The sequence below is a fragment of the Ciona robusta genome, chromosome 1 (genome assembly GCF_009617815.1).
Source record: "Ciona robusta chromosome 1, ASM961781v2".
NCBI classification, from domain to species: domain Eukaryota; kingdom Metazoa; phylum Chordata; class Ascidiacea; order Phlebobranchia; family Cionidae; genus Ciona; species Ciona robusta.
The window spans coordinates 4,402,229-4,420,761 of NC_143235.1; the positions used below are offsets into that span (position 1 = coordinate 4,402,229).

An 18,533-nucleotide genomic window follows, 5' to 3' on the forward strand; every position below is an offset into this window, starting at 1 on the left:
CTAATGCTGTTTCAGTCAGTTAGTCGTGCAACTGATTTCGTAAACCATTAAGTTACATTGTTTATCAACCTAGTAGCAGCTGTTCATAGCTGTGCAATCAACCATGACGTAATGTGAATCAATTATTTACAACTGCCGCAAGTCTCGTCGCAGCGTCTGGCTTGCTGTTGTGGAAATTTGTGTTGTGTTTGGCGAGGTTATGTACAGTGAGAATAGAACGAGTCTCATATGATCGAAACAAAGTCCAATATTTTCAGTTCGTTGATAAGTAAAAGTAAATTCTGAGTACAGTTTGTATGTTTTGTTTGTAGATGATTTAGCGTTGCTTTAGAAAGTGTGCTTTTAGTTTTTAAAGAAATGGCGATACCGTTTGACTTGCAAGTACTCGCACCATTCTCGGTGCTAAGCATAACTGTTATTTGGACGGGTATATTTGACCAATCTTATACCTCAAGTGGGAGTGTATTGAAAGAACTGGAAGGTAGTACAGCCACCAACATATGGACATTCGTATGTTACTTTTTCATGGCGGCGTGCTTTTGGAGGGTTTATGAAGCATGGAAATATTCAAATCAAGTGAAAATAACCCGTGTGGATGTTTATTTTGTATCAGTTTTAAACGGACTTGCTTTGTTACAATTCGCTGCACATTTTCTAAATTACCAGTCACATTTTGAACCAGCTAAAAACGTGACTACGATTCTACGAATGTCTGCAATGCAAGACTGGAGTATGTTGCCTTTCCTGGCCTGGAACGTATCATGGAGTCGACACGTGAGAAGAGGCTGGTAAGTGGTCTGCTGTTCATTACCGATGTTTAATTCAAACGTGCCCATTTTGGTGGGGTAAAGTCGGGCGTTCGTGTCGAAAATGAACTTTGAAAACAAACTGCGTCGCCATATTTTTCACACTAGTTGTTACAAATTAAACAAAGGCTAGATTATTCATAATAGAATGTATATTACTACGGTATAGACTACGCAATTTGTTAAGACTTAGTGGTGGGGGTTGGGGTTTTTACTATAGCACGAAACAGTGAAAAAACAAAATTACAAAGTGCCATTAACATATCAATATTGTGGCGTAACATATTGCTATTGTGACGAAACAATACGTTAACCTCCTGCAGTACATGTGAATTACGGCGACGAAGCACGTTTTCGCGCATTTTCCGACTTAATTTTCGACACAAACGCCCGCCTTTTTCCAAAAAATATACGGCGGATATCAGTGATACCCAAGGAACAGGTTCAGTAGATTAAAGTTTTTCCAATCACTGGCTCAAGGGATACCGTAAAGAAATCAGAATGTTACACACGTGGTAGCTAATAAACTGGCATTTAATGGGTGAAATGTGGCACTTGTGTTATTATTCTATTTTCTGTGTAATTAATACGTATCATCCATTCAATGTAATATAGACCTATTCGTGTTTATAATGTTTGTCCTGTTCTTTGTAGGACCCCATGGCATAATTGGATGATGTGTGGATTGGCGTCAATCAGCTACTTTCTTACACTGATCCATCGAACCTCGTTCTTCTTTCTTCTTGGTATCGCAGTTACACTCAGTGGCATTGCTGTTTATGAAACTTATAAAATTCACTTCTACCGGGCAGGCATTAAACCACTGTTTTATGTCATTCTTTCGCTGCATCTTATTTTTTACACTGCGTCGCTGTTGGATTTCATTATACTTGATTTTGGTTGGATATTTACATACCTTTCGGTTACTGCATTCGCCCTTATGACGGCTCTAACAAACCGCTTGTACATTAAAATTCTGAAAGAAGTTAATGAACACAAGTATTGATATGTGACAACGCTGAACTGTCTGCACATATTACTTGTACAATGATCTTTTAACAGTTGTGGAGCGCTGATTTTCTGTGTTTTTTTCAGTTCATTTTTCGCGTATATCATACCATAACATTTTCCCCACAATCCAGTCAAAATTGCTCACTATTTCACAAATTGTTATAATATGATTATCGCAGTATGAGTGCTTCCTTCTTAGTGGTTATTTTAAATAAAAGCACTTTAAAGTTCCTTTTCTGTATGTATAAAATAACATTGTTTTATCAATGTTTGTATTTTTAATTTGAAGAAGTTAGAAAAGAATGAATGTAACTGGTATGGGACAACGACAATGGATATATAATGGCTATAAAAATTTTCTGTTTCAATTTATAATTGTCGGGCGTCGTGTGGCACAATGGTTACTTCTAACCTAGAAGTTACGGGTTGAAGGCTCGTCGCTACTGTACTACTGTGGGCGTATATGTACTTGGGGCAAAACCCAGCAGTGGTGATTAATGATTTGTCCAAATTGTCAGCCATATACATAAAACAATTTATTCATTTATAATACTAAAAGTTAACATGTTTCTAATAAACTGAAATATTGTAAACCAGAAAGCACAGCTCTAATGATTATACACGGACTTATTTAGCACAAATAAAATGGTACGTTATTACAACGTTTTCCTAGAAAAGAAAGTCGAAGCATCAGTATAGTTTATTGGTTTGTTATATTTAAGGTGTAAAAATATAAAATGACGATTTACAAAATGCCTAATAAAAATGTGCTAAAATTTTGTGAAAAAATAAGTTTATGGAAATAAAATTGTGTTGGCTCATCATTGTAGAATTTTCAAAAGTGGTTAGGAGAATCACCGCTCATGAGTGGTTAAAAATGCGCTTAATGATTAGGACGGAGCTCGTAAGTTTATTTACATGCTCATGTATTTCCTGTTAATTTGTGCCCTTTTTTACGTTTGCCAGAACGGCATCAACATTGCACAGAAACGGTGTATATTTCTCAGACAACAAATTTAAAAGCTGTAACCGCATATCACCTTCATTAAGTGTTATACCTTTCATGGTAAAATATTTAGGTTTGCAGAGTTCGTGTACCACAGTCTTTGCCGTCTCTTTTCTGCCATTTTCCCAAAAATACGGAATGCATAAAAACGTTTCTTGTTTTCGATTTCGACTGTCAAGATTTGTAACGGTAAAGGAATTCCCTTCAGTGTTTAAGATTAAAATAAAACTTTCCTTTCCATCGATTACAACAACAAGACCAGTTCTTATCGGTGCATTCTCCTGCACAGTCCAAGCAATTTCAAACTTTCTTTGGCTTCTAGAAATTGCTTCGATCAGTTCATTTTCCATCTTATATTAACAATAATACGTAAAATGTTTTCGTTTTTCTCATACCACTTCATAACTGTAAACACCCAAATGATTTGTATTAAAATAACAGTATTAGCAACAGCAGCACAGCACCCTTCACTTATGGTTCACAAAAGTACAATAGTATATATAGATCTAAGTCACGGACTGTCGTCCTGAATAATATTTAACCGTTGGTAACTGCAAACAAGTTAAACAAAGTGAAACGGTCGATACGACTTGATTCCACAGCGAATAACTTTATGACAAAAACACACAAAATACAGAAGTATTGTGAACGTGTAAAGGAATTTACTGAGGTTAATGATTGACGAATCGGGTTCAATTTCAGACTTGCTCCAGAATATATAAAGCCTAGAGCTAGACAAAGTAAACAGTTAACTATCTTGCGACTAATATAAAGTATTTTATGCCTGTAACATATTTTATAAAACGAAAGAATTTTCTCTTGTGACTGTGACTTAAAGTAATTAAAATGCAGTCCACTTGAGCTATAGTACACCAATAAATCTATAGCATGCAAAATTATGTAACACCATATCATGACTTACATAGAGCTAATCTAGTTTAATAACTAGACGTATTTATTAATTTTAAAATAAACGTTAGGATTAAAAATCACATAAGTAACGATAGTTTAACAGAATTAGATTAGTAAACAACAATTTAGATGCTGGCGTTGTTTTGGCGTTGTTTTTTACACTTAACTGCGATGAATTACAAGTCTATCGATTAGAAGTAAGCAGTTCAAAAGAAGGTCATGGGAAACACCAAAAAACAGAATACCTTATTATAAAGCTAGGGGCTTACTTTTCCCGCTATCCAACCTTTAACATTATGTCAAAAATGTTTAGTATAGCCTTCTCTGATAAAACAAATGGGTCGTTATTTTCGTCTTTTTATTAGAGCTCTGCTCTCTTGGAAATCATATTTTTGTTTCTATGTACGTTACTCGTTGGCATGATTTTTTTTCGCTTTTGACATTTTGCTTGTAAATTGCTCAAAAGGTTTAGGCTTGTTTTGTCTTTACTAAGCAGCGGTCTGTCGAAAAGTTAGAATAATTCAAGGGTTATATTTTCTATTCTATTCTATTCTGTATGGGTGAGGTCTATGAGGACCTGGGATTTAGGCCAGACTTGGCCCATTACCCCAACACCCTTGTACATCCGGAAGTGACGTGCTCGCGGTAGTGTTCTTGTTATCATGTTCCGACTCCAGTGTTCCGATCAAGTCCCGTTTTTTGTCCCGATTCTTGACCCGTATATATAGGACTCCATCTGCAGACTATTTCTGCGAACTCGTTCTCCGGTCCGACCAAGTTCCGTTTTTTGTCCCGATTCTTGACCCGTATATATAGGACTCCATCTGCGGACTATTTCTGCGAACTCGTTCTCACACGATTCGCGAACATCATTCGAGAACTACACTCGTACTCACAACGTCACAACCGGACGCACTTCCACAGAAGGTTTATCCTCGTCTGGGCAGCGAGTCACCACATATATGCAACTTTGTGGGTAATTGTTTGTTTTTTAGGGTTAAAGGGTTATATAGTTGTTTAACTCTCATCGTTTATTCCATCTAAATCTTTACCGTGTTCTACATACCAGTTGTAGAAATATGGTGTTGTTGGAAAACGACTCCTTTTTAACTGAACTGACTACACTGTATCAAAAATGTCGGACTTCTGGTACGGTGTACGTCACCATGAAAAAATATGATGGAAGAACGAAACCAAAGCCTAAACCAAACAATCTACGATCAAAACAAAAGCCACAGGTGCAAGCACCTATTGAAGGACTCTGTCTTATTCGTGCGACTAATGGGAAAAAGAAGCTCAGTACCGTCGTGAACGCTAAGGATATCAATAAATTTCAAATGGCATACACAAGCGTATTGCGTGCAAATCTTGATGGACTAAAAAAACACGGAAAGAAAAAATCGAAACTGGCATCTAGCAGCAAAGTTGCTGACCAGTGATGGTTTTAGTTGTATTTCTATATTTAAAAACAGAAACCGTTTTTTTTGCAATGAATTGAAAAGATTTCGTTGGGTGTTGCAACTTATGTTATTGCGTTATATTTTATCAGTCTGCAGAATATCGCAGCTCATGACAAGATTTGTTGTATGTAGAATGTTTTTAATATTAGTGTTTGCAATCTTAAAAATGGACACGCATGGGACATACATGTACAAGCAATGCTAAATTCTCATGTATATTTGCTACAAATCTCATCTGCCCTTAAATTATAATAATAATAACTTTATATGTCACTTTGTTTAATTGGAATTAATTGGAGTGTCTGAAACAAATTGTTCCATTCATAAACGAAAAATTAAAAAATAAAGAAAAGTATGTAGCTGCCATTCTCTGCAGACTGGATATCTTAATTGTGGTTTGCCGTTTGCAGTTGTGTTTAAATGTTAAAGGGTTTGGGAATTTATTATTACAAACATTCTGCCACAGATTTTGTGTTTTTTGATGTGTTCAGTTGCATAATGTTGAGGTAAAATCAAAGTAGCTTGTGTCACATTTTTGTGTTTTTTCAAACATTGCCAAAGTACGTCTTACATCCAACAGAATGCAAAATTGTAAAAATGAAACCAAAAATGTGACATAAGCTGCTTTGGTTTTACCACGACCAACGACGATGAATACCTTAATCAAGAGAAACAAGTCTGTGTTTGGATAAACTAGAGATCATTCGTTGGTTTGTCTGCTTGTGTAATGTCAGATTAATTAGAAGTATGTATGTTTGTTTATAGAAAAAATCCATTTGACGTTTTCATAGTCTTCACAATTCTTGTAATCTAACCAAAAAATTAGATGTGTTACTTCTTAATGCTTAAATGAGTATTGAAGTACTATTTCACTGAGCAAATTTTTTCTTTCCAATCTTGTTACAATAAACACAACTCAATGCCATTATTTTCTTCAGGAAGCTGCTTGATTTAGATTTATGTTCACGCTTTAATTAATTATTTTTATGCAGCCATGTTAACAAAAGCGTTAATTTATTAAAATCTAAATTAAAATTTAAAACATGTATCTTTGACATATTTAAAGCTTCATTTGCTTCAATGCATTTGTTACTAGATTTGTGATATTTTGGATTTCAATACAACGATACCTTTGTTTTAATAGGTTCTCTACTGAGATATACATTATGTGGTTTTTGTATATATTGACATGGCTGTCTTTAGCAGTGCAAATATTATTCGTTACATTATCTATAGGTAAGTTGCTAATTCACATTTTATTATCTCTTTTTTTTTATTATTAATATTCACATTTTATTATCTATTTTTACTTTTTATTATTATTATTAAGGTTATTCAGGATGTGTGGCCTACATTATGTTTTCAATGTATTTTTATATTTCATTTTGTGTCATACATTACATGTGTTGTGTAAAAGACAAATTTTAAGACATAAAAAAAATTATATATATTGATATAATTTTTTATTTCTGAAGGATAACTTCAAAACATATTTACATAAGTATTATTTTCCATGCACCCTATAGTTCGACGCTTTAATTAGTGATTACTATAGCCTATAGGTTCTTATTGACTGATTTTCTTTAAATATTAAAATGCATATATATAGACGCCAAACCTATTTAAAAGCCAGGGACGCAGGAATAGTTAGACTTAAATCTAACTCATTGATTTAAAAAAAAAAAAAAAAAAAACTTATTCATTTACAAACCGAACTTATTGAATCTAATGTTTACTGGTTAATGTAGTGTAAAAAATTTCAGGATAGAGGGGCCTGTCGGGTTCCTTTAATTAGTGCATGTCCACTATGTCATGCTACATGCTGCTTATGCTTTAACATTGACATCATAAAATTTGAAAAATGTAACATTCTCAATCTCAATGGATATAGTAAGATGAGACACTTTTTCGTTCTATTTTCTAGTCTCATTTTGTATTAAACAAAGAACATTCTAAGAATTATTAAACCGTATTATCACAACTTTCATTGACCGTTGTTAATTGTTAAAACACTATCCGGGTCTTTGGATATAATCTGCTAAAGATGTCCCATCTCCCCCCCAAAACTATATCAAACCAATGAATAGACATCATTGGTGGACATGAAGTAATTAAATCCTTGCCTACCCTGCTACCCCTGGTTTGGTGCCTATTTATATATTGCAATAATAGCTAAACAAAATAATATATATATCTCTTCAGCTGCTGCACTTTATTACCTAGCTGAAATAATAGAAGAATACACAGTTATGACGAGAAAAGTCGTCAAAAACATGTTGGTGGTATGTGGTCCTATGTTCATTGTATTTACTTTCTTATTTATACAATATGATGATTATGTTGCTGATTTTGTGACACATAGTGGGTTCTAGACTAATTCCTGACAAGGGTAGCAGAAGGAGCATCCCCAATAAATTTATTTTTTGAGCAAGTACACCAATTTGCAAGGGCACAATATTTTAAAATACGAAAAACTTTTTTAATCCTTTAAAATGTGTTTACTGTAGGAATAACAAAAGGAATAATAGCACAGTGCTAGAAAATTTTCTTAGAATGACAACTTAACAGTTTTTACAGAGTAACAATTTTTTTTTTTGGAAATACATAAAATATTTTTTAATCCCACAAATTTGTTTACTATGGGAATAACAAAAGAAATAATTGCATGGTGCTAAAAATTTTGCTACAATGACAACTTCACAGTTTTCACTGAATACCAAATGTTTTTTCAGGTTTCATGTGTTGTATATGTTGGGCTATGGTTGTTTGAAAGTTTCCCGTTTACGATAATCGCTGTGGGTTTGTTCACAAACCTTGTTGAGTTTAGTTTGCTGCGGAGTTTCCCTTTCATTGAACTAACTTCTCCAAATTTTATTGGAACAGTTCGTAAGTATTTATTGTTTATATCGTGCATACGTGCTAATCTAAAACTAAATGGGTGAGGTCCTACAGTGATGTATGTCAGGGAGAATGAGATGTAAGCCAAAGTTAGTTGTCTCTAACCCAGAGGTAATAGGTTTAACGCTCTTCGCCGCTACCATTGTTGGCGTATGTGTCCTTGGGCAAGACAATTAACGGCAGTTGCTTCAACAGTGGTCACTGATGGGTCGTCCAAATTATCAGCCACACATGAAAAATAATCACCCAAAAAGTAACATACTTAGTAACTGGTAACTGGCACGAGGTGTATGAAACAGAACACCCAGCTTTAATGACTGTCGTTTTCCAGGCTCGTAAGGATAAAGTAAGTTACATTCATTCATTTCATGTTTGGTTAACTTTTAGTTTAGTAACCCATAAATGCAACCAGTAATTCAACCCAAACTCTTATACAAAACTTATGATTACAGTACTAGTGTTCGTCAATCATTATCTCGCATTCAAGTACTTCAATGAAGTCTACCACACATTTGCAGAAGTAAGTGACTAACCCTAAAAAAAATTATTAAAACTTTTTTATTATCAAATTTTTGTCAAGAACAATTTTTTTTTCAAAGGAGCAGATTTATCAAATCTTTCAACTCACAGGTGCTAAGTTACTTTACTTTATGCTTGTGGTTGATCCCGTTCACTTTCTTCATTTCTTTATCAGCGGGTGACAATGTTCTTCCCTCCACTGTACAACCATTACTCACTCCAAACCCAGGTAGTAAAACTAATAATGTTTTATGTATTCCAAAAATACTGATAAATTCTGTCTCAATTTTAAACCGGTATTTTACAGTTATAAACTGGTCAATTTTGTGAAATAAATAAAGTTGTTTTTGAGGTGTAGGGAAATGGCAGTTGTTATAACATTGGTTTCATATTTCATACCAGCTTACCAGTTACCACATGTGTAACTTTGTGGGTAAACATCTTGTATATAGTCAAGTGGAGTAATGAAAAACAAAAAAAAACTTCCCAAGTAATGCTTTAAAATATCTGATACATGGGCGTTGGTCTAATAACTGTAATGCTTCTCTTTTTTTGCAATAATTCATAAAGTTCTTATCCATATTTTTGTTGTTTCAGATCATGATGTTCTGTCACATTACATGACAAAGGGCAAGAAAAAAAGATCGGTTTTGCTCACAATATTTGAAAACTGCAAAGATTTTGTTATGCCTTCGCGGACAAAACGATTTTGAGATTATTTAATATTTTTATTTCATTTTATTTTGCTGGTACTGGCCACAATGGGAGAAATGCATGGAAAACATAATTTTGGTGTTTTGTGGTGGTTCTGCAGAACCAATGCTTAATATTTAAGTCACTGCTAAAGCCCCTACTGTTTAAGAATAGCTATCTATAAGACGTTTTTGTAGTATACCATTTTGGGCATCATTTAATGCAATATTATAAAAATGTAGCTTTTCTGAAGAAAGTATAATTGTCTGCTTTGATATTTATATTTTATTATATGGAACAGAAAAAATAGTAAATGCAAATGCACGCGAGACAAAAATAAATTCAATACAAAATTAGTTTTCCGAATATCTTCTGTACTGTTCAAACATAAAAGTTCTGTACTGTTCAAACATAAAAGTTACAATGGAAAAATTATTACGAAAATAGGTTTTCACAAATGGCAGAATGAATGTCCTCTGTAAGCACACTAATGATCGTACAGTTTAAAATAGCTGAAACTTGCAGGAAGTTTTAGGTCTTTAACGCAGATACTTGGTTTGTGACGGCAGCTTTAAATCGTTGTTTTTTAGTGGACTTTCCAGTTTTGTAATCCATTTCAAACAATGTTTCAACAATAACGGGTAGGATTCCTCCACCATTCGGGTTCTGGATGTTTTGTCTTGCTTCAGATAAAACAATCTAGAAAAAAAACAACATAAATCATAAAAAAAAAATTAAACAGTGCTGATCTGAGAACTTGGTTCAGATAATAAAAACTATAAAATATTAACATAAATATATCTTGAGTGTACCAAATCCCTTCTTTTAAAAAACATTTTTAAATGAAACAGTGCTGATTTAGGAAGTCTATATGCTTCATTGGTTTGTCATTATATCTAATGTATACATATGAAAATGTAAAAAAGTATTGGTTTGCAGAAACAATACTAGCTTTAGTTATTGTACACATGTAATGTTGTATTTACTTATATTATGCATGCATGTTATATTGTGCACTGATGTTGTGTTGTGTTATAGATACCATGTACTGTAGGGTGTAGGCCATAAGTTACATGTATAGTGATTTTAATGCATGATTTTAATTAATAAGCTAGTTAATATATTGCCATGTATTATATAGTAGGGTGGGGGAAGCAGTACTACCAAATGTGACAGAAAAATAGAACAAAAACAATGTCCCATCTTACCCCACCCTACTATATATATTAATCCTAACTTAACAACCAGTTGTTAAAATAAATCACCTGCAGCACATCTCCATGCTCTGGTGATGGGTTTTCACGTGATCCTGCCATGAAACCGAGAATAATCGCTTTTTCAGGTCGTGATAAGCGATTTGCTGTTCGGAACATTTCTTGCGCTTCAACCATTTGTTCTTTCTGTATTTAAGTTGAAGAGAGATTAAAATAAAGAAATAAAATATATATTCAGTCAATCAGTTGGAGCGTGTAGAGAGAAGGGGTTTCAAAAATATGTATTATAATTAATTGGCTTACCGTATTATAATTATTAAAAGAAAATTAAAATTAATCTTTTATCAGATGCAAAACCATCACTTCTTTTTAAAAATATATGTTATATTAGGCCCTGACAATCAATAAAAGAAAATTAAAATTATTCTTTTTTTCAATAGAAAAGCATCCCTGCTTTTAAAATTATTTATTATAATACTGTATTATAATTAATAAAAGAAAATTTAAATTATCGTTTATCGTGGTAGAAAATTATCCCCTCTTTTAAAAATATTTATTATATTACTGTATCTGTTTTAAATTTGATAAAATAATTAAATGATCGTTTTTTGTAATAGATAATTGGTTAGTTTTGATTATGCCAAAATGTGTGTAATGCCAAGATATTTTAATTAATGAATTTGTTTTCCTCAATACAAAATTAGCTGGTCTTAATTATTCCAAGACTTACTTAAGGTGTAATGCCAAGATTTAAGTTACCATGTAAATCTAACTACAATGTTATTTACCGTGAGTGTTAGTCCTCGTTTTGGTGGTGGGGGGGTTAACTGCTGCTGGGGTTGGAAAGGAGCGCTCTTCATAAACACTGTGGGTTGTTGGGTCATTATTGCTTGTTGTTGTTGTTGTTGTTGTTGTTGTTGTTGTTGTTGTTGTTGTTGTTGCTGCATTTGTTGTCTGTGTAGATTGGATGGCACAAGTCGTACTTGTTGTTGTTGTTGTTGTTGGGGAATTTGTTGCCGAATAACTTGCCTTGGAGCTTGCTGATGTAATAACTGAGGTTGGTAAAACGATTGTCGCACCGGCTGCTGACCAAGTTGTGTCGGATCCTAAAATTTAGATGTTCGGTATCAAAATTATGTAGAAAAACAAACAGTTTTTATGTTTTTTGTCTTTATAAATACTAGAAACGAAGTTTAAAATTGATCAATGTTGGATATAGGTAAATACCATTGAGCCAAAACAGAAACGCTTTAATACACAATATTTAAAAAATTGTAACTTAACATATTAAACATGGGTTATGGCATAACAACATTAGTGCTTTCCATTTTCTTGATATGATCAACTAGAAATGTAGAAACTGAAGGAAATTATAAAGTACTGATTTTTTTAAAACAAAATTATAAGCCAATTTTTTTAAGCAAAATTATATACTGAAGTTTTTCTAAGCAAAGTATAAACTAAATTTTTTTTAAAGAAAAGTATAAAATGAAGTCTTTTTTAAACAAAATTTTAAACTGATTTATTTTTAAACAAAAGGTACAAATTGCAGTCAATTTACCAGCACTGTACGTGGTAGTTGTTGTATCAACATCTGTGGTTGATGGTGTTGCGCAAGCGTATAACCAGCTGGAAGAACCATCCTTGCATTTGCATGGAGTTGTGGTTGGGCAGGTAACCTGGTTGATATTTGAGGTTGAGGTGCTTGGTTGGGTGCAAGCGGGGGGCGGGAGGGGGGGTTATAGAGGGGGTTGTTAAGTTGATAGACATTTGGAGCCACGGGAGGAGAATGAAGAAGATTGCTTTGTGCGGATGATTGCTGCTGCTCCGAGTAAACTGGAACATTAAGGTGACTATTAAAATATAATTCTAAAAAAATAATGATTAAACAAAAACATATATATATATATAGGAAAAAAACAAGGACATTTGAAAAAATGTAGTGCAAACATCTAAAAAAAATAGTTAAAAAAAATGGCAATGCATTGTTATCGTGGTAACAATAATATGAAAATTTTGGATTTAGGCAAAAATTGGAAGCTGACAAATATTAACCATTGTTCGAATGAGGTATTTTAAGGTACAGATGTTAAGTTATTAAAACTTAATGATTTTTTCAAAAACAGAAATTTAGGGACCGATATATACTTTTTATACTTATTTAAAAATTAAAACAGAAAAAGTGAGTAATATTAGGAAACATTAAACATGTTACATGTATATATATACGATATAATATAATAAAATGGTATGTATTTTTTTCATTTCCAAAAAAATATTTTAAAAATTTGCACAAGATATTATGAAAGTTGAATGTATGTATGTAGAAACCTGGTTGAAGATTTTTCTCGAGCGATGTAGGTGGTTTGTGGGGTGGGGGGAGATGTGGAGATGAACTAGAAGATGGAATATTAGTTAACCTATATCTTGTTACTGTATAATAACTTGGTAAACCTTATATTGCATTTATAACTATTCTACAAAAATCCCAAAAAAAATAAAACAAAGGTTTAAACCTATTGTAAATTATAAACTTTTTTTTAAAGTTTTTTTTATATTGTTGTAGGGGCTACCAATATTAACTAGGTAAACCTTATATTGCATTTATAACTATTTTCCAAAAAATTCCCCACAAAAATGCAACAAAAGTTTTTTTAGTGCTATTTATATCTTTGTAGGTGACAGTGACACCAATACTAACTTAGTAAACCTTTTATTTGCATTTATAACTTTTCTAAAACAAATCCCCCAAAAAACAAAACAAATGTTAAACCTATTGTAAAATATGAACTTTTTTTGTGTTATTTATATCGTTGTAGGTGACAATGACACTAATATTAACTTGGTAAGCCTCATACAGTATTGCATTTAATCCATTTATCACTATTTTAAAACCTTTTTAACAAATGTATAGAACTGTATCCCACTATACACAATACTATTGTTACAAATTACACTAAACACATATTACAAAGTTGGGGTTAAAGAAAATGGTTTATAAGAAGGTATTAATTCCAAAAAAACACTGACTTATTCAACTAAATGTATGGAACTGTATCCCCCCATACACAGAAATACTTACTATTGCGGTGATTTGAATTCCTCCTTTCCTGATGAACTGGCTGTGGAACGATGGGGAGAGTTGACGTCACTTTCGCTTGACGTTGTTTTACTTGAATCAAACGTAGACGACTTGCCAACTTCTTCAACTGCGGTTTATCCGAAGCATTCATTTTTTTATTTTAATGTAAATATATATAAATATTCATTTTTTTATTTGAATGTACATATTCATTTTTTGTTTAAATGCAAATGATGATTTTCTATATTTTGTTAAACTTTTTCTGCTTTTTAGTATTGGCTAAAATCACTGGTTCTATATTTAAAATATAATGTTACCACCAAATGGGTTGAGAAAATAGATTGGAAAGGTGTCCCATCTTCCCCCACGTTACTAATCTACCTTATAAGCACAGACCAGCATGAATAGATAACCATCATAACATAAGACATTATAAAGTTCCTACCTTCTTGAGTTTCCATTTGTTCCTCATTATCTGACGATTGCTCAGCAGAGTCAGATGTTGTGCGATGACGCGATGCATCCAGTGACGCAGATCGTGATAAGTCTTCCTCGTGTTTATCTTCATTCTCTGGTTGCGTTTGAACATCCATAGCAGGCTGTACAAGCCCAGCAGCATAATCCGGAGCTTTCTCTTGCGGCTGAGATATTGTTGACGTTAAACAGTCGTTAAGTTTCGTTAAGCAGCTTTTGGGAGCTTTCTTAAGATATTTTTAATACAAATAACAAATTTTTTGTTTGTTGCATAAATAATTAGTACTCTTATGCAATTATTGCTGCCCTGTAGAATATATTTTCAAAAAACTAATCTTACAGTATATATTAATTTTTGTTTTTAAACGTCAAAAGATTTACTACTATAGTGATTAACACTACAGTTAGAATATATTTTTCAAGAGCTGATCTTACGGTATCAAAAAATTATAAAAAAATGCCAAATGATTTACTTTAATAGTAATTAACGATAGTTTTGGGACATATTTTCAAAGAACTGATCTTATGTTATAAAAAAAGTCTACAAGATTTACTTTTATAGTGATTAACACCAGTTAAAATATCAAAGAAACAATTTAACAGTATATATATATACAAAAAAAAAAATCCACAAAAAAATTGCCAAAACATTACTTCTAAATCAATTAACACTACAGAACAGTTAGAATATTTTTTTCAAAAACTGATCTTATAGTATAAAAGAAATACAAATACAAATGGCTTTAAGCCTTTTACAAAACAAGTCCCAAACCTCTTCTTCTTCCTCATCTTCTTGTGCCTGAGATTGAGCTGATTGTTCCAACATCATCTGCTTCTTCCTCCTCTTGCTATCTCGTGCTCCGATCCCACTTCCTCCAATCGGTTGTTCAGAAATATCCAACAATTTCGTGCCGCCAGCCTGATAAATAACAGTTATTAAATAAAGTATTTTCACTATTTAGAAATGGTATTCGCACAATTGAATTTTTTTACACTTACAAGCTGTCTGTAGAAATGATAATTAACAAACATTAATGAGGTAATCTCACACTGACAATTAGTTGTATTCCTACAATTTAGATAAAGTATTCTCACAATTTAACCTTTATTGACATTTACAAGCTTTCTGCTGAAATTAAAAAATAAGGGAATTGTAGTTTTTTAAGACAAATGAAAAATCCAACGTTAAAGGAATAAAATTAAACCAATTTACTTGTTAAGACAACTGCAATATCAAATAAAAAATAAAATTAAACCAATTTACTTGTTAAGACAAATGGAATATCAAACGAATAAAAAATTAAATTAAACCAATTTACTTGTTAAGATAAATGCAATATCAAACGAAAAAGGAATAAAATAAAATCAATTACTTGCTGCCTTGATATGCGAGAAAAACTTCTGTTAACACCGGGAGTAACAGGAGTGGACGTAACTCGCAAACTTTCCGATCTGTTCATTGTTGCTTTTACTTGTATTCCTCTCATTGGGCTAACGTCCGATAACCGCCGGTTCATATCTCGATGTTTAACAGGAGCCATTTTCACTGCACCACCGGATCCACCTTTCTTCATTTGAGTAACTGCTTCACTCGCTACAGGATAAAGTGGAATATCTATTAGGGTGGGAAATACAGACACCTTTTTTGTTTTATTTACTTGTCTAAATTGGTAGTAAACAGAACATTCAAAGAGTTTTAAAACCGTATCCTCATACAGACCGCTGTTACCGTTAGACTCATACAGACCGCTGTTAATAGTTTAAAACACGATCAGCATAATTGTATATTTTGTGGTGAGGGTGTCCCATCTTCCCCCACAATACTATCCAATTACTTTGGAACTGCTAACAATATTACAACAAATTTTAAAGCTAAATTATTTGCATAGAGATGTATGATGTAGATAACACGATTTAAAAATGCACGCTTTTAAAAATATTGTAAATTGCCATAAAAACTCAATGTGTTAAAATGTAATTTAAAACTAATTTTTTTAGTTGAACATTAGGTAATTAGCCTTAACGTATAATGTAGATAACACACTTTAAAATGCCTGCTTGTGGCAATATTATAAATTGCCATAGAAACTCAATGTTTTAAAATGTAATTTAAAACTAAATTATTAGGTTGTAACTTTTACATTAGGTATAACGTAGATTATTTGTAGATAACACAATTTAAAAATGCCTATAGTGGAAATATTGTGAATTACCATAGAAGCTTAATGCTTTAAATTGTAATTTAAAACTTACATTTATGTAGTAAATCAGCACGTAGAGCGGCAGACTTCGGTTTTCTTTTTAAAGCAAAATGTCGACTAAGAGGGGGCAAGTTTCCAACCAAACTTTGTAACGAAGATTTATTTACAAGCTGACATTCTAATGGAAGACTGGAGAACGCATCAGTTTCATTCACTGAAAATTTATTTATATATATTATAAATATATTATATATATATACTACATATGTTATGCTATATATATATACAATAAAGGTAGGCTATATATTAAAATATAGTAACTACTTAATTATATAGTTAGTTTATACAGCACCTTAGAAGCACAACTGCATTAAAGAATCGATTTTGTGTTTTTTTATTTGTGTAAGTATAAACAGCCATATATATGTTAATGTTAATATCCCAAAAAGCAGCATTATTAGGCCAGTTCTGTGTACTTCAAAGTGCCAAATGCAAAAACTTTAGGTACTAGTAAAGCGTAGCCTATTATATCGTAGTACTGCAGTACACACTACGCATATTGTAGCACACAAACCACACTCAGCACTTTGGTTTTGCTGACACCTAGTAAATCCTGTGATTGCATCGAAAAAATGGGAGACCAAGAAGTAGCCATTAAGTTGAGAGGTTAGTAGTTAGTGGATGATAGTCAAGGATTCTTCACTAGCACCAAAATTTCAAATTTGCACATAGTAGGGTGGGGGAAGAAGGGACACCTTTTCATTCTATTTTCTCATCCCATTTGGTAGTAAACATAAAACATTAAAAAAATTATAAAACCGTATGCTCACAACTCCAATAGACCGTTATTGATTAAAACACAATCAGGATATTTGTTAAATGTTTCTCATTTACCCCACCCTATTATATATAACATAAATCACACCTATAGCAAACTATTCACCTTTTTCTGAAAGTTGATCAAGTACATTTTGAGCAATTGGACTCGACAACAAATCAAGATTAAGTGTACAAGTCATCGGATAAGTGTTCACAATATTTGCAACCAGCTTCACCCATAGATCAGTGTCTTCCAACGCAACTTCAATAATTCCTTCAATCATGTGTTTCATCTAATAAAAAAATTTGATATCCAAAAGTGTTCGAAATATGCTACTGTTGATTTTATTTTAATTTGTGTCATAGTTTTAAAAAATATTGGTGCACGAATGGGTTGCCAAACACCAGATTGGTAAGTTTGCTTTTTGTCCGTTTTGTTTATTTTAACTTTGACGCGTCATTACAATTTGTAATTTTAGTCTAAAACAACAAACCTAGAAACAGAAGTTTACCTTTTAACCGTTATTTTTCGCACGACAAATACAAAATATGGACAGACAATGTGTTTTTTGTTAAAAACTTTTCACTCTACAGAAAAATATCATCATTCGCATGTGTCGAAATAAGAAATATTACCGTTTTATATGAACGATCTTTATACTTTTAGTGTATAAAGGAGTAAAATGTAAAAAATACGCTCATTACCTCTTCTAAGTTTCTCCGCGGCAAGTGCAGAATGCCAAGCAACAGTTTTAACTTCACCGTAGTAGTCAGTACAGGAAAGCAACGAAATATGTTGTCGATTGTACTCGTTTTTATTATACCACTGATACTCGATGGTATCCAAAGCTCCTCGGCAGAGCCAAGTTTGTTATGCAACCAAAGGGCAGTGTCACTATCTCTGACATGCGCCATCTTAATTCATATATACACGTGCTGCATAAATATACAAACAAACCATATTTGTGAACAGTCAATAAATTGTGGTTTATATTAACGTTAAGCAGTTGATTTTAAAGTAAATTATAATTTACACCACGTGCACTGAAGAAAAAGTAGACACACAGCGCATTTATATTCTTAAAAGTTAAAACATGTTATCCTTATCTTTTGTACACAAATTAAAATATTTTAATGCTAAACCAAAGACATCCTAATGCACAGTAAACAGGCGCGAAATTTTTACGTCCATTTACGATCTTTTGAGCACATATTGCTCACCAGAGTCCGACAATAAAAAAAATAACAACAACAATAAAAAATAATGAAGTAACGAGAGAGCAAGCTCTAATGAAGCACGTATTGGTATTAATTAACCATTTTACTACAACGGTCAACGAAACTCAATCAAACACGAACCAGAAGTAACCAACAAAGCGGTTTTCGGTGGCCATTAGAAGTACTTTTATACCTTTCTATCATTAACCATAATCGAACC

At 32.6% G+C, this 18,533-nt stretch overlaps 4 protein-coding genes across 4 annotated transcripts; 3 read left to right on the plus strand and 1 right to left on the minus strand.

Moving 5' to 3' along the window:
* Positions 1-53: 53 nt before the first annotated feature.
* Positions 54-2,048, plus strand: LOC149741629 (uncharacterized). Its single transcript, XM_089893861.1, has 2 exons — positions 54-788; positions 1,461-2,048. Exons 1-2 carry the CDS (start codon positions 358-360, stop codon positions 1,810-1,812), a joined length of 783 nt encoding a protein of 260 aa, XP_089749987.1. The 5' UTR covers positions 54-357; the 3' UTR covers positions 1,813-2,048.
* Positions 2,049-4,396: 2,348 nt separating this feature from the next.
* On the plus strand, positions 4,397-6,339 carry LOC149741630 (signal recognition particle 14 kDa protein-like). Its single transcript, XM_089893870.1, has one exon. The coding sequence runs from the start codon at positions 4,815-4,817 to the stop codon at positions 5,172-5,174; it is 360 nt and encodes a 119-aa protein (XP_089749996.1). The 5' UTR covers positions 4,397-4,814; the 3' UTR covers positions 5,175-6,339.
* On the plus strand, positions 6,297-9,661 carry LOC149741631 (protein TEX261-like). Its single transcript, XM_089893866.1, has 6 exons — positions 6,297-6,431; positions 7,398-7,477; positions 7,928-8,081; positions 8,546-8,613; positions 8,724-8,841; positions 9,210-9,661. Exons 1-6 carry the CDS (start codon positions 6,362-6,364, stop codon positions 9,323-9,325), a joined length of 606 nt encoding a protein of 201 aa, XP_089749992.1. The 5' UTR covers positions 6,297-6,361; the 3' UTR covers positions 9,326-9,661.
* Positions 9,576-18,304, minus strand: LOC149741632 (negative elongation factor A-like). Its single transcript, XM_089893846.1, has 12 exons — positions 17,801-18,304; positions 17,220-17,388; positions 16,329-16,490; positions 15,449-15,669; positions 14,848-14,994; positions 14,047-14,242; positions 13,602-13,728; positions 12,851-12,915; positions 12,081-12,355; positions 11,308-11,625; positions 10,571-10,705; positions 9,576-10,004 (listed from the first exon to the last, which is right to left on the minus strand). The coding sequence occupies exons 1-12, from the start codon at positions 18,008-18,010 to the stop codon at positions 9,837-9,839; spliced, it is 2,193 nt and encodes a 730-aa protein (XP_089749972.1). The 5' UTR covers positions 18,011-18,304; the 3' UTR covers positions 9,576-9,836.
* Positions 18,305-18,533: the final 229 nt, after the last annotated feature.

Excerpts from the sequence above, each read along its gene's own strand:
- LOC149741632 (XM_089893846.1), bottom strand. The coding sequence starts at position 18,010 with ATGGCGCATGTCAGAGATAGTGACACTGCCCTTTGGTTGCATAACAAA. Across the intron at positions 15,670-16,328 it reads TGCTGATTTACTACATAAAT|CGAGTGAAGCAGTTACTCAA; the intron begins GTAAGTTTTAAA and ends TTTATCCTGTAG. Across the intron at positions 14,995-15,448 it reads CTCGCATATCAAGGCAGCAA|GCTGGCGGCACGAAATTGTT; the intron begins GTAATTGATTTT and ends GTTATTTATCAG.
- LOC149741629 (XM_089893861.1), top strand. The coding sequence starts at position 358 with ATGGCGATACCGTTTGACTTGCAAGTACTCGCACCATTCTCGGTGCTA. Across the intron at positions 789-1,460 it reads CGACACGTGAGAAGAGGCTG|GACCCCATGGCATAATTGGA; the intron begins GTAAGTGGTCTG and ends TGTTCTTTGTAG.
- LOC149741631 (XM_089893866.1), top strand. The coding sequence starts at position 6,362 with ATGTGGTTTTTGTATATATTGACATGGCTGTCTTTAGCAGTGCAAATA. Across the intron at positions 7,478-7,927 it reads TCGTCAAAAACATGTTGGTG|GTTTCATGTGTTGTATATGT; the intron begins GTATGTGGTCCT and ends ATGTTTTTTCAG. Across the intron at positions 8,842-9,209 it reads ATTACTCACTCCAAACCCAG|ATCATGATGTTCTGTCACAT; the intron begins GTAGTAAAACTA and ends TTGTTGTTTCAG.
- LOC149741630 (XM_089893870.1), top strand. The coding sequence starts at position 4,815 with ATGGTGTTGTTGGAAAACGACTCCTTTTTAACTGAACTGACTACACTG.